The 15,563-nt window shown below is 38.8% G+C and overlaps 1 protein-coding gene across 13 annotated transcripts in view; it reads right to left on the bottom strand.

Moving 5' to 3' along the window:
• The window catches only part of Huwe1 (HECT, UBA and WWE domain containing E3 ubiquitin protein ligase 1), a 198,312-nt gene that overhangs the window by 68,815 nt on the left and 113,934 nt on the right, over positions 1 to 15,563 (bottom strand). For 12 of the 13 annotated variants that reach the window (XM_045140148.1, XM_045140153.1, XM_045140152.1 and 9 more), the window contains 9 exons: positions 14,292 to 14,537; positions 13,320 to 13,453; positions 12,822 to 12,916; positions 10,428 to 10,619; positions 6,903 to 7,119; positions 5,818 to 5,940; positions 5,139 to 5,376; positions 4,541 to 4,771; positions 1,993 to 2,115 (listed from right to left, as the gene is read on the bottom strand). In XM_045140148.1, coding sequence (XP_044996083.1) covers positions 1,993 to 2,115; positions 4,541 to 4,771; positions 5,139 to 5,376; positions 5,818 to 5,940; positions 6,903 to 7,119; positions 10,428 to 10,619; positions 12,822 to 12,916; positions 13,320 to 13,453; positions 14,292 to 14,537 — 1,599 coding nt within the window. The remainder of the gene's footprint in view (positions 1 to 1,992; positions 2,116 to 4,540; positions 4,772 to 5,138; positions 5,377 to 5,817; positions 5,941 to 6,902; positions 7,120 to 10,427; positions 10,620 to 12,821; positions 12,917 to 13,319; positions 13,454 to 14,291; positions 14,538 to 15,563) is intronic. The other variant, XM_045140155.1, reaches the window with a different exon arrangement.

The following is a 15,563-nucleotide window of genomic DNA, read 5'->3' as shown; positions in this document are numbered from 1 at the left end:
TATTTATTTATATGAGAGAGATTGAGAGTGAAAGAGGCAGAGAGAGGAAATGGGCGTGACAGGGCTTCCAGGCACTGCAAAGGAACTCCAGACGTGTGCACCCCCTCGTGCATCTGGCTAACGTGGGTTCTGGGAAATCGAGCCTCGAAGTGGGGTCCTTAGGCTTCACAGCCATGTGCTAAGCCATCTCTCCAGCCCTAAAAAAATATTTTTAAAAAGAAGACTGGACACTAATGGGCGAGATGTCTCAGTGTTTAAAGAATCTGCCTGCAGGGCTGGAGAGATGGCTTAGTGGTTAAGCGCTTGCCTGTGAAGCCTAAGGACCCCGGTTCGAGGCTCGGTTCCCCAGGTCCCACGTTAGCCAGATGCACAAGGGGGCGCACGCGTCTGGAGTTCGTTTGCAGAGGCTGGAAGCCCTGGCGCGCCCATTCTCTCTCTCCCTCTATCTGTCTTTCTCTCTGTGTCTGTTGCTCTCAAATAAATAAAAAAATAAAAATTAAAGAATCTGCCTGCAAAGCGTAAGGACCTGAGTTCAATTCCCCAGTAGGCATGCTAAGGGAAATGCACGTGTCTAGAGATTGTTTGCAGTGGATAGAGGCCCTGGTGTGACCATTCTATCTACCTCTTTCTCACTCTCACTTAAGTAGAAATATAGTTTTATTATTATTTTTTCCTAGAAAAAGCTGGGCAAAGAGTGTTACAGTAATGGGAGGCAGAACCAGAAGAATCTGAAAGTTTACAAGCAGCCACAGCACCAGCAAAACAATCAGAAAGACCCTGGCTCAAAAGAAAGTCCAAGGAGAAGAGAAACATTATGAGATTATTCTGTACCAACTCCACATACGTGTACCCATACACAAACAGACACAAAACTTTAAAAGAAAAAAATAAAACAGGCTGAGCATGGTGGCACACTCCTTTAGTCCCCACAATCGGGAGGCAGAGATAGGAGGATCGCTGTGAGTTTGAGGCCACCCTGAGACCACACAGTGAATTCCAGGATAGCCTGGACTACAATGAGACTCAACCTTGAACTCCCCCCCCAAAAAAAATTATTTATACACACACACACACTTGAAACAAAGAAAACAAAATGGGCAACCCCCAACTCACAAGGAATCAGAATAAAGAATTCAGGGAAAGGAATTCAAAATGCTACTCTCTGCACTCAAACCAAAGTATGCTTAGTTGGCCATTTTATGAAAAATGAAGATAAATTACAAGTAAAACTAACCATATAAAGGGTTCTTCATTGTGACCTCCTACTTATTCTGCATTTGCAAGTCTGAAAAGCATAATTTTTCTATGCCTGTGGGGGTGTTCTGCAATGTCTAATTTGTATGGCTAGGAGATGTGAAGCTTCTGGCATTTTAATTCTGAAGCTTTGAGAGTTATTGTAGAAAGAAAACACTGGCAGAACCAGTGAACATGGCTCAACCGTTCAATATACTTGCTTATAAAGCCCACCATTCCAGGAGCAATAACAGGCCATTTATGAAAGATGGATGCAAAAAGTGATGCGTCTGTTCATACACAGCAACACCAGGTTCTGGTGCACATAAGCACAGACAACAAATGCATAGTAAAAATTAATTAAAGAGGTTTAGATAGATGGCTTAGTGGTTAAGGTGCTGGCTTTCAAAGCCAAAGGACCCAGGTTCGATTTCCCAATACCCACATAAAGCCAGATGCACAAGGTGGCACATACATCTGGAGTTTGTTTGCAGTGCCTAGAGGCCCTGGTGTGCCTATTGTCTCTGTCTCTCAAATAAATAAATAAAATATTTAAAAATTTAATTAAAGAAAGTACTTACACAGGACATAAAGAAATATGAAAATAAGAAGCCATTTATAGAATGATCAGTAAAGGAAAGATGAGAGTAAAAACAATATATATATATATATATATATATATATATATATATATATATATATATATATATATAAACTGCTATAATAATGTCCTAGAATAGAACTCCTGAGCCAACTCACCCGAACAACCCCTCCCATGATTGGAGGAGGGTGGGTTAAAAGGTATTCCGTGGCCTGCTCCATTGTGCTGGTATTCATCAGGGCCTCCATGGCATGCTCTCTTGTGAAACCCATGTCCATAAGCTACAAAAAGATTACAAGAGCTCAATAAGTACTACATCAAAAGAGAAATCAAGGGCTAAGCTGATAGCTCAACAACTGATGGTTCTTGCTGGCAAAGCCTGCTAACCTGGGTTAATTTCCCAAGCCACCCATGTAAGACAGACTCAGAAAGTAGCAAAAAGTGTTTGTTTTCAGCAGCCAATGGAACTGGCATCTCATCCTCACCCAACACAAAATAAATTTTATCAAGTGATACGGGAATGGTGAAGCATGCCTATAATCCAAGCACTCTGGAGGCTGAGGAAGGGGTATCACTATGAGTTTGAGGCCAGCCTGGGCTAGTGTGTATTCCAGGCCACACTGGGGCTGGTGCAAAACCCTGCTGAAAGACAGACACAGTGCATAGGGAGGGAAATATCAAACTCAATTTCAGAAAGAAAGCCGGGTGTGCTGGCATATGCCTTTAATACCAGCACTCAGGACGCAGAGGTAGGAGAATGGCTGTGAGTTCAAGGCCACCCTGAAACTACATAGTGAATTCCAGGTCAGCCCGTGCCAGAGTGAGACTATACCTTGGGGGGGGGGGGGGGAGACGGACAGCAACCCAACCCCCCACCAAAAAAAAAACAAAGGAACAACTTAAGCTTCCTAAGTTTGTATCAATGAGTATTCACAATCCAGGGAGTTACAGAACATACTTTTGTTTTTGGTGCTTATGTAACATACATACATACATACATACATACATACATACATACAAATAAATATATTAAGGCATGGAAACCAAATAATATCTCAATTTCATCCTCTAATAAAATGAGAAGCAGAGCAAATGGTTATTATAATTAAATGACTTGAAGGGCTAGAGAGATGCCCCAACAGTTACAGTTGCTTGTTTGCAAAATACAATTGCTAATGCATCTGGAGTTCATTTTATGCAGGCAAGAGGCCCAGGTTTGCCCAATTCACTATCTCCAAATAAAATAAATATTTTAAAAAAGACTTGATATTCATGAGTTTAAACTCCTCAATTTTCTGGAAGAAAAAATCTTAATTAAAAAACCCTCTTGATGAGAAAATTGTAATTATAAATATTACTTGATGCTAACAATATAAAAAGTAGACATAAAACTAACTAAAAGGAGGTAACTATTTTTTTTTAACTTTTGTGGGTGTAATGTGGTATGTTTGGTGTGTGCATGTATACGTGTTCATGTGGTATTCCATTGCAATCCTGTGCAGCAGCCATAGAGGAATGTCAGGTGTCCTGCTCCATTGCTGCTCTGCTTTTCTTATTTGAGGCAGAGTCTCTTATTGATCCTGGTGCATCCTTTTTTTTTTTCTTTTTAAAATATTTTTATTTATTTGAGAGTGACAGAGAGAGAGAGAAAGAGGCAGATAGAGGGAGAGAGAGAGAATGGGCGTGCCAGGGCTTCCAGCCACTGCAAATGAACTCCAGATGTGTGCGCCCCCTTGTGCATCTGGCTAACGTGGGTCCTGGGGAATTGAGCCTCGAACCGGGGTCCTTAGGCTTCTCAGGTAAGCGCTTAACTGCTAAGCCATCTCTCCAGCCCTCTTTTTTAAGGAGCTATGCTTTTCTATTATAAAATGAGAATAAGGTTACAGGCATACAGATATGAAAAGCCAGATCTAGCTGTTCATGTGTTATCTGAGTCCTGTTATCAAACTCAAGCAGTCTCTCAGGGATTTGCAGACTCTCATGCTTGCAAAGGAAGTGTTCCTAACTGCTGTGCAATCTCTCAAGTCAAAGAACTACTATCTTTAAATAGTGAAATTATGAAAGGTTTTTAAGTTTCCATATCTCCCAATCTTTCTAATAAGTGCTTACCATTTTAATGATAAAATTAAGACACATACATGCAGAAGATAAACTTGAATAATATTCTAGATATAAAGAAAATATGCACACATGAAAATTCAAGAAAGACAAATTTAAACTGCTCTTTCAGACTCTAAGTGGCAGGAACATATATCCTTTTTTTGTCTCAAAATTTTAAAATGTGGCTTAAACATTTATTTGAAAGTAATATAACTTTATAGATAGCTAAAATCTAACAAACACTCTTGTTGGTAAATAAATCTGAACCACAATTTCTTTAGTTATACAGAGTAAAGTAGTTGAGGATAGTTTGCTTCCAAAGAATATTCTTAGGAAAATATTGCGAATAATGTAATTAACAACCTTAAAAGAACACATATATTACCTGAGAAGAGCCTCAGAGACTATGCCATATGAATCTATCCATAGTGGAAAAAAAATAAATGCCTAAAGATAAATGAATCTCCTGGCTGATAGAACCAGTGTAGTATGTAAAGATAGAAACTTCAAGATGACTGGGTGATAGGAGGATTGATTGAGTTTCAGGGTAGCCTTAACCAAACAGTGAGGTATGTATTGTGTTTCATGGATTGGATAGTACCCTACCTGTTGCAATTGCTGCTGGTTAACTTGTGGTTCCCGACGGGAGCCACCTTCCTCTTGGCTTGTATCCTCTTCTCCTCGAGAGCCTTCCTTCTCTTTGCTAAGTCTTTCACGAATCACAGGTTCTCCTCGGAGGATGTGGCACAGAATAGCCAACATTGACTCAGCCATTCGCCCGCCATATACCTTCAGAGGTTTCCGGTTCCACAGGTTCTTGATACAAGTAAAGGCTGCCTGTAAGACACATGTAAAATGTATTGAGATGGTTTTGCCTCACTTCAAACCCCTGAAAGGAGTAAGACTTATGGGAAAGTCTATCCAAATAAGTGTCAACAATAAAATTCTAGGTTATCACTAAGGAAGCTTAGGAAACCATAGTGAGAGGGGGGCATTTCATTTGTTCCAAATGTACTAATTTGAAGTTTATAGTTAACACCATAGACAACTCTTATGGTCTCTTCTCCTTACTGCAAGCAACCTATCTTGGAAACAGATTCAATTGTTCAATAATCATATTTCATTAAGGAGAAGAAAACAGAGGGAACTATTCAGTTAGCCTAACAAGTCTATCTGTCATAGTTTTAGAATGTAGAATACTCACTTTTTGAGTCACTACAAGGAAGCGGAGGGCACTGAATTGTGGGAAGTTCTGGACTCCCCCAGGCAATTTGGCAGGCAGTGAGTGTGGAGATTCAAGCACCGTGGTGGGATTCACCATCTTTTCCACAAGCATAAGCCAGGCATCTAGAAATTCCCCTGTGCCATCTGGTAAGTCCGAATGTTCCAAACCCTCAGAAACAGGAACTTTTCCTCCCATGGAAAGAGCCCAATTGAAAGTTCTAAAATGATGTAAGACAAAGAACATTAATTAATTTGGATTTTAGGTAAGGGAGGATTTACATAAAAAGGGTTCCCAAGTTCTGTATCAACACTGTACATCCCGCCCTCTTGGTGTTATTTCCAATATAGCCAACATTTTTTAGTTCTTCTTTATAAAGAAGTTAGAAAATACCCACTCAAACTGATAAAGCTGTTTGAAAATTTTGACCAAAAACAAACAAAACATACTGCTTTCAGAGAAACAGAAAAAGACAGATCTATTAGAAAAATATATACTAGGGAGGCTAAGTAAAAATGCCTTGAGGAAAATGGGAGGCATACATCATGGCTGATTTCCATATTATGAAAGGAAACAACCAATTGCTATCTCTATACATTCCCCTGTCAGAATAAGTGACAGCTGTGAGCTTAAAGAACCCTATGAAGCAAATGATCCTTACTCAAACAGAGCATTGTGACCTCCAGAGCACAAAAATTTCTGCAGCATAAGGTGGTAGGGGTACTTCCTCTCATCAAACAACATTGGTGATGTGAAACCAACTGAACAGATGAAGAATGTCAACCTGAAAGAGGTGAAAAAGCAACATATAAATAAATTGACCATTTCTGAGACAGACACAACAGCAATGAAATATTCATGGAAAAGCACAAAGTAAAATTTAACAATGCACCTTACTGAGATTGATCACAGATACTTGAGTGATACTTATTATCCTATATAGAATTGAAGAAGGCACAACCATTTTCACTCACTCTCCCACTCTGTCTCTAATAAATAAATGAATAAAAACAAAATCTTTAAAACGGAGGGGAGGAGGGAAGAGTTGGAGAAATGGCTCAGCAATTAAGGTGCTTGCCTAAAAAGGCTAATGACCCAGGTTTGATGATTCCCCATTAACCATTAAAAGATAGATACACAAAGCAGCACATACATCTGTGGTTGATTTGCAGGAGCTAGAGGTTCTGATGCGCCTATTCTCTTCCTACCCCCCCCTCTCTGCTAGCAAAAAAGTATTTAAAAAATTTAAAATATTATTTTTTTTGTTTTGTTTTTGTTTTTCGAGGTAGGGTCTCACTAAAGCTCAGGCTGACCTGGAATTCACTCTGAAGTCTCAGGGTGGCCTCAAACTCTCGGCTGTCCTCCTACCTCTGCCTCCCAAATGCTGGGATTAAAGGCGTACACAACCACACCCGGCCCAAAACATTATTTTTAAAGGCTACTGAAAATACTGAAATTCAGGCATAATGGTGCATGCCATTAAACACAGTACTCAAGAGACTAAGGTAGTAGGATTACTATGTCTTCAAGGATACCCTGTGCTAGAGTGACACCTTGCCTCAAAAAAGGCTATTGAAACATAGCTTAGCTGAATTTTTTATGTCTCTATTTGGTAAACATGTATGTCATATATTTTAAATGTGGTACATCCCTAAAAAAGACAAGGCCTACTTCGCTCAGTATTACAGAACAAGTAAAATTATTTTTATTGCCTTTTGTGTCCTTGCATCTCAAAGTGAGACTCACCTGAAACGAGGTGTAGGTGTATATGGTGGGGGCTGCCAAGATAAGCCCTTTGTGAGAAGCTTAGTGAGAGCTGAAGCTGTTGATCGAGCGGCAGGTGTTGGTGCTGTAGTGGTACTGGCAGCATGATGGCTTCTTCTTTGGCGTACAGGAGATCCCACACAAAGTTTAACAAGGAGTCCAAATAATTCAGCAAGTGCTCTGCCTAATCTTGAAGAAGCTGAAACCCAAAATACAGTGTAAGGCTGTACAGTACATACAGAATGATTTTATTGCAACACACATATTTTTATTACTGACCACATCATCTGAACAACACCTAAGAAATTCTTGGGTTTGTCTTCTCCCCATGTGGGAAACAAACAGGACGTTCCCCAAGGAACAAATACCCCCTTTTAAGTTATGAGACAGACATAGATTGGCATTAAAAATACAAGAAGGGGGCTGGAGAGATGGCTTAGCGGTTAAGCGCTTGCCTGTGAAGCCTAAGGACCCCGATTCGAGGCCCGGTTCCCCAGGTCCCACGTTAGCCAGATGCACAAGGGGGCACACGTGTCTGGAGTTCATTTGCAGAGGCTGGAAGCTCTGGTGCGCCCATTCTCTCTCTCTCCCTCTATCTGTCTTTCTCTCTGTGTCTGTCGCTCTCAAATAAATAAATAAATGAATAATTTAAAAAAATAAAAAAATACAAGAAGGGAAAGAAAAATAATGTAAGCACTTCCATTGTTACAGGAAGTATAAATTGAGACCACGTTTGCTGATACAATATAATTAAGTAAACGATACAATGGTTGGAATATGTATGGGGGCATAAAATGCCTTCAAAGAACTTTAAAATGGCAAAAATGTTTAGCCAGAAAATAAATATCATATATACTATATATTATCATTACAATATCAAATATATAGTCCTAAAGAATAAAAAAGATTGGCAGGTGAAGGGTATGACTTTGTTTCCACTTTCTCTAATGAACAGTGCTTGAACTTCTAAAGATCCCCCCCCCCAAATAGATTCTTATAAGACTATATAGATTTAAAGCATTTCAAATTCTCATTGTTGCAAACTACAGATTGGGTTCAGTAGGTAAGACTGCTTGCTGTGCATAGTTAAGGATCTGAATTTGAGATATGGGCATGCTCATTTGTAACCTCAGTGCGGAGGGGGATGGAAAAAGGAGAATCATGGGGTCTTATTGGTAAGTGATACAGGAGATAAAGCATAAGAGTGATAGAGGAGGAACCCCTATGTTCTGTATACCCATGTGCATATGACCCCCCCACACCAATTCACATCTTTGCAGATGCTTTTCATCAAAACGTCAATTAAAAGAAAATACTAGAAAATGTTGTCTCAGACAGTTTTCTATTTCTACAATGAGTATTGCACTTTACACCATAAATGAAAATTCTGCCAGGGCTTTTTTTTTTTTTTTTTTTTGAGGTAGGGTCTCACTCTGGTCCAGGCTGACCTGGAATTAACTCTGTAGTCTCAGGATAGCCTTGAACTCGTGGCGATCCTCCTACCTCTGCCTCCCGAGTGCTGGGATTAAAGGCGTGCGCCACCAAGGCATTTTTTAAATAAACTTTTTTTTCCATTATGACCCGGAAAATAGAAAGGGATAAGCCTAAAACTCAAGTCTTATAAGAATGTACATATACCTATGAACTCAATGTGTAAACACAGGTTCTATTAAAGTTTGTGTTATATATCATGCTCAAAACTTAGCCTGTGGCCCGCATGGCAGCACACACCTTTAATCCCAGCACTCGGGAGGCCGAGGTAGGAGGATGGCTGTGCGTTCAAGGACAGCCTGAAATTACAGAATGAGTTTACATTCAGCCTTGGCTAGAGTAAGACCCTACCTTGAAAACAAAAAATACAAACAAACAAAAAACTTAGCATGCTAAGGTGTACAACATAGGAATAAAGAAAACAGTCCTTTTCTTAATAGGTAACAGGCTGAAGTTATATGAACTGCCAGGCTACATGTTGCATATATTCAGATGAAAATGTGGTAAATTTAAGTCAACAAGAAAATGCATATAAAATACTAGGTTTATACTTAGTCAACAATGCTCTCAAATAGACAGAAAAGTATATCAAAGGTAGTTTAAAGAAAATAAAAGGCTTAACCACAGGAAAATATGGAAAACATGGATTGGGTCCACAATGAAGTAGGTACGCAAGTGCTCAGTCAAGAAAGTAATAAAACAAGGAGCAAGAAATATGAACCTCTTGAATGTCCCAGTTTAAAAGTAAAACACTAAAGGTCATTTTCTACTTGGTTTTAGTGAAAGCCCTAGACTCCTGGGAATCTTACCTTTCTTCTATATTAAGGTGTTAGAAAAAGGGAACTATTGAGGAATATACACAATAAGTGGTAGAAACAGTGGTACTATGTTAAGTGGCAAAGGACTGCAAAGACAGAATTCACATATTTAATATAGTTCTGGACCCTGCCATGTACTCTCCAATAGGCAAACAGAGTGATGTAAATAAATGAAACACGGGCTGATGAGATGGCTTAGTAGTTAAGGTGCTTGCCCGGGAAGCCTAAGGACCCATGATAACTCTCCAGGTGCCATGTAAGCAAGATGCACAAATGTGAGGCAGGCGCCTAGCAAGCAATTTCAGTGGCTGAGGCTCTGGCATACCAATTATCTCTCTCTCCCTAAATAAATAAAAATCACACAAGCTGGGTTTGGAGGTACATGCCATTAATAACATCATTCCAAGTACAACTGTGAGTTCAAGGTCAACCTGAAGCTACATAGTAAATTCCAGGTCACCCTGGGCTAGAGAAAAACCCTATCTCAAAAAAACAAACAAATAAATAAATAAGCCATACAAGAAAGACTGGTGAATTAACTAAATGCATAGTCATAAAAGTTTAGGTACAAAAAAATTATGGGAAGAAGGGCTGGAAGGATGGCTTAGTGGTTGCCTATCTGCAAAGACAAAGGACTCAGGTTTCATTACCCAGTACTCACATAAGCTAGAGGCACAAGGTGGAGCATGCATCTGGAGTTCCTTTCCATTCTCTGAAGACTCTGGCATGCCCATTCTCTCTATCTGCCTAAATCAAATAAATGAGCAGAGCATGATAGGACACACCTTTAATCCCAATGCCTGGGAGGCAGAGGTAGGAGGAATGCTGTGAGTTTGAGGCCACCCTGAGACTACATAGTGAATTCCTCCAGGTCAGCCTGGGTTAGAGCAAGACCATACCTTGACTAAACCAAAAATAAATAATTAAGTAATAAATAAAATTTAAAAAAGCAAAATAGTGAAAAGGATGGAAATAAAGGAAGGGTAGATAGATATGGCTCTCAAGAAGAATATTCTCCTTTCAGAATTTCTATTTAATTAGTATAATGACTGTTATATAGTAGGAATTCAAGAAAGCACATGTAAAGGTGAGTCACAAAAATTCAAAACGTTTTTCCTATGTTCTTTTCAATTCAGTTTCTCTGAGAAATGTTCTACTACTGAACTCAAGGGGAAAAAAAGTATGAAGAATCACTAACCTGACAACAAAGGCTTGATTTGCTTAATTCTGGCAGCCATGGCTGGCGTGATTTTAGATTTGCCCTTAGAGTCTGAAGCAGAAGGTTCATCTGTCTCCATGGGAGCCAATGTGTCACCATCTAGCCCAATTCCTTCCAACAATCCCTGGGTAGAAGCATCCATACTTCCAGCTGGTCCATCAGGTTCCCCATCTACACACATGAGAGGGAAGTAATAAGAGTGTGCAGTGCCAATACTTACCTGGTTCCTTGTCTTGAAAACCCTAAGAAAGAGTCCCTTCCCATGATGCTTGTTCCTATCTAAATTTCAACAACTTACTAAGTTAGGGAAAAAAAGGCTAGCAAAAACAACAACAAAAAACTCTGCTGATCTGATCTTCTGTTTGAAGTTCTGTTAAGTAATAACTAGTTGATTATCATCAAATTAAATTCTACATTCACAAAGACTACATACAGTTTGTGCTTGATACAATTTTATGGCTTGTTCATACTCAAACTGGACATCAGAGAATACCAATGGAGAATTGTTTTCCCCAATATTTAAGAATTTCTAGTACGAATGGATATTGTATTCTTATTACATTTTTTGAGGTACATTTTACCTAGGGAACAACCTAACCTCAAACACTGTGATATAGCAGATTATCCTAATGTATATATAATGTTTCTGCTGAGTGCAGGGACTCAACAGCAATAACCATGCTTGGCTCTGTGTGTTCTAAGGTCTAAAAATTAACTTTATGAAAATTTTATAATACAAGTCATTAAATTTTAGTTTCAGTGTATATAAAATTTATTAGAAACTGTAGTTTTGTTTGTTAAATAGCCAGAACCAAGGTGTTGAAGTGCATATGAAGACTGAAAAAGATAAAATTAAAAAATGCTTAAAGGTTAAGGTGCTTGTCTGCAAAGACTAAACACCCAGGTTCATTTTCCCAGTTGCCATGAAAAGCCAGATACACAAGGTAGCACATTCATGGGGAGTTCACTTACAATGGCTAGAGGACCTTGTGCATCCATTCTCTCTTACTGTTTTTCTCTCTCTAATAAGTAAATAAATAAATAAAATATAAAGAAATATTTAGGGCTAGAGGGATGGCTTAGCAGATAAGGCACCTGCCTGTAAAGCTGAAGGAACCAGGTTCAATTACCCAGGACCCATGTAAGTTAGATGTACAAGGTGGCACATGCATATGACTCTAGAGAGACCCTGGTACATCCATTGTTTTTCTCTCCCTCTTTTTCACAAATAATTATTTTTTTTAAAATATTTTTAAAATATGGCTATAAGCAATTGGAAGAAGCAACTTGCTCACAGCACTCGTCTTCTTTTTTTTTGTAGAACAACTCAGCAAAATAAAATTCCAGTTTATTGCTGGACATTGTTTCACACATACATCAAACAAACAAACAACAACAACAACAAAAAATAAACAGCAACTTCACTGGCAAAACAAGGAGGGGAAAAAACCTTTTGTATTTGGCCATTTAAACCATCTCATAAAGACATTTCATTCTCTTAATTTAGGTACTTTTTCAGCCTGTGTGATGTATTTTCTTCATAGATTTGCCTTCCTTAATAATATGTAATCTCTGCTTATTACAAAGAGAAACTTATATGAAAATACAATAAAAGAAATTTTCTATATGGGAGAACTGATGGAGAAAGGGCTGAGCAGTTATAAGTGCTTACTTGCCAACCAGGGTCCAATTCCCCTGTGCCCACATAAATCGAGAAACACAACATAGCACGTGTGTGTGTGTGTGTGTGTGTGTGTGTGTGTAGGAAAATTTCAAACAAAAACATTAAAGGCTGGAAAGACAGGTCAGTGCTAAAGGCATTTGCCGATAAAACCTAAGTAAACAGGTTCAATTCCCTAATACCCACGAAAAGCCTAATGCACAAAGTGGTGCATGTTTCTGGAATTAATTTGTAGTGGCTAGAGGCCTTGGTTTGCCCTTTCTCTCTGTCTCTCTTGCTGTGCTTGCAATTAAATATTTTGAAAATTAAAAAATGAGTTCTGGGCTGGAGAGATGGCTTAGCAGTTAAGCGCTTGCCTGTGAAGCCTAAGGACCCCGGTTCGAGGCTCGGTTCCCCAGGTCCCACGTTAGCCAGATGAACGAGGGGGTGCGCACGTCTGGAGTTCGTTTGCAGAGGCTGGAAGCCCTGGCGCGCCCATTCCCTCTCTCTCCCTCTATCTGTCTTCCTCTGTGTGTCTGTCGCTCTCAAATAAATAAATAAATAAAAATTTTAAAAATGAGTTCTATTATTGTATTATATATGTTTTATATAGCCGAAGTGATAAAAGCGAGTCTAATTCAACAGGTAAGCCTACAAAGTCACAAAGACATCATTTAAAAATAATGACTAAGATTTTAATTTCTTAGAGTTACCTGATTTTTTTCCACACTGGGCCGTACCTGCCTTCTCATCCTTTGGAACCAGTTTTTGCATGTCTGCCTGGCCAAATTCACACCCAGATGGTAGGCTACAATAAGAGAAATAGTAAACAAAACAAAAATAAACTTCAAGTCAACTCTGGATAGTTCAGTTCTTATACTGTATATGATCCACACCAGAGAAATTAGAAATTCGTTGGCAAATATTATCCCCGCCCTATAGCAGGCAACTTATGAAAAATGAAGTAAAAATACCCACAATTCCTGAGTGAACACTAAACAAGATTTCTATCATGCTAAAAACATGCTAGCTAGGTTATCAAATCAAACATTTAGGTGATTATCATTTGTCAGAAAGTCTCTAGCCTAAAGGGAAGGACAAAGAACTCTGCTATAAACCCTCCCATCCACAAAGCAATCTTGTACTCTTATTGGTATTGGTCTATCAGAAAAAGTTAATGGAAATATTAAGGGAAGTAATGACTCTCTTACCTGTTTGGGGTACACAAAGAGAGGAGGACAGTGCTTTCCCACACCAAAGAACAGTATAACTGGCTCAGCTTGCTCAGAACACTCAAACCCAACTGAGAGCCCCACTGGTTTACGGAAATTGAACGAATTTCACTCTGCAACCAAACGAAAAATAATTTCACCTCACAGATGTACTCTAAACAATTATAGATGAAGTCAACCTTCAGATGTCATAGAAAAAGCAAGAATGTTATTTTCATTGCTGTTCTTACAACACTGTCCACTTCAACAAAATGTCAACTTATGATCATGGCTAGAAAAGACAACTTTTACAGTGTTTATAAACTATCCTAAAAAACTTCCTCACTGCTTTTTGTAAAATAAAAGATTGGGGAAATCGTAGGCAACTGTTTTGTACAATCAAATAAAAGTTTTCTATACATTTCTAATTTTTTTTAGTGGTGGTTAAGGTTTATTTCCCTTTAATTCTGCGTTTCTTACAAATAATATTTTGCATTTCAGAAATATGTTAAATTTTAATTTAAATGTTTTGTAGAAATGGTCTTTGTTACCTCACAGTTAGGTCTAATATATGCACTGACAGAAAGACCATAAAGTAGTAAGACGCTAGTTTTGCCTGATTCAAAAACATCCCAGAAAGCCTCTATAGATGGTACAGATCAATTAATGTCTGGTAATTATATCCTCTCTTCAGTCTCAAGGAGGTTGGTCCTACTCATGCAAGTTATGTGTTCAAATAAAAACTACTAATAAAAACGGGGGGGGGGGGAGGGAGAGTACATTATACAACAGCTTGAAATATAAACCCAAAACACACACCACAGACGTTAAAAGTCTTATGTTAGATCAGAACGGTGTTTCACCTACAAGCTCATGGCAGTCTGCTTCTAAGCATAGCAATCAGCCAGAGATATGCCCTAAGCATCTTATTAACTTTTTAATTAACTTAATTGTTCCTAATATTATCCTCACCTGTCCAACTCTGCATGTATGAACAAACATCATGATGTAGGCATGGGCAGCAGTGAGTGCATGCAGCAGAGGTGTAGCCTGAGCTGAGAGAGTAGCATCAGCAACATTGCCTGCACATGCCAATTCTCGCAATAATACTGAGCCCCCAGGGGATTCAATGGGCCGGTGTAAAGGCTCCAAGGAGGAAAGAATTGAGTCCAACTGAAGAAGACCTTCCTGAAGGACTTTGGGCTCATGTGACAGTGTCTGCAACAAGAAGATCAATGTATTAATAGAAAAGCATTAAATATGCATGCTTTATTAGTCACAATCAAAGTGATTATTGCATGAAGAATCCCAAATTTTGGACAGACATGTTTATTACCTTGGTGGAACATTAAGTAGGAATACAAGTATGACATACCTCATCAACTCTTTCAAAAATAGCATACTACTTTTAAAACTGATGGGCTTGCAAGGCATAGTTAGCGCACACCTTTAACCCCAGCACTTGGGAGGCAGAGGTAGGAGCATCGCAGTAAGTTCAAGACTACCCTGAGGCTACACAGTAAATTCTAGGTCAGCCTGAGCTAGAGTGAGACCCTACCTCAGAAACCCCTCCCCCCCAAATTGATGTGCCAATCATAATTAAAGCTTATGATGGCCAAACTGCAATACAATTGTGTCAATATGCTGTAATATTAGCTATAAATTTTTCTTTGAAAGGAGTGGTGTTATGCAAGGTTGCAAAGCATGGAAGCTAATCAAATTTACAATGCTTTTTTCTTCTTTTCTTAGAAGAGAATACGTTGAGATTTCAATAAAATAGAACTTAACATCAAGTAAGGAGATTTGAGGCTAATATAAAAACTTCAAACACGCAAAGGATATAAAAATGTTATATGATTTAAATAGTTGTACTCACATCTGTCAGTAGAAATGGTACACAGTGAAATAAAGGAGAAATACGTATTACAGACGCCAAACTAATAAAACTTGAATTCTATTTCCAATTTAAGATGCACTTTCACAGTTACAATGCTAATTTATTTTTTTCAAAAATTTTTAACTCACTTTATTTATGTGAGAGTGGGGGGGGGGGGAGATTGGGCATACCAGGGCCTCTATCCACTGCAAATGAACTCCAGATGCATGCACCTCCTTGTGCATCTGGCTAATGTGGGTCCTGAGGAATCAAGCCTCAAACCGGGGCCCTTAGACTTTACAGACAAGTGCTTAACGGCTAAGCCATCTCTCCAGCCCCGCAGTTATAATGCTATTTTCTTAACAAGG

The sequence above is a fragment of the Jaculus jaculus genome, chromosome X (assembly GCF_020740685.1).
Source record: "Jaculus jaculus isolate mJacJac1 chromosome X, mJacJac1.mat.Y.cur, whole genome shotgun sequence".
Classification (NCBI taxonomy): domain Eukaryota; kingdom Metazoa; phylum Chordata; class Mammalia; order Rodentia; family Dipodidae; genus Jaculus; species Jaculus jaculus.
This window is presented reverse-complemented; position numbering and strand designations above follow the sequence as displayed.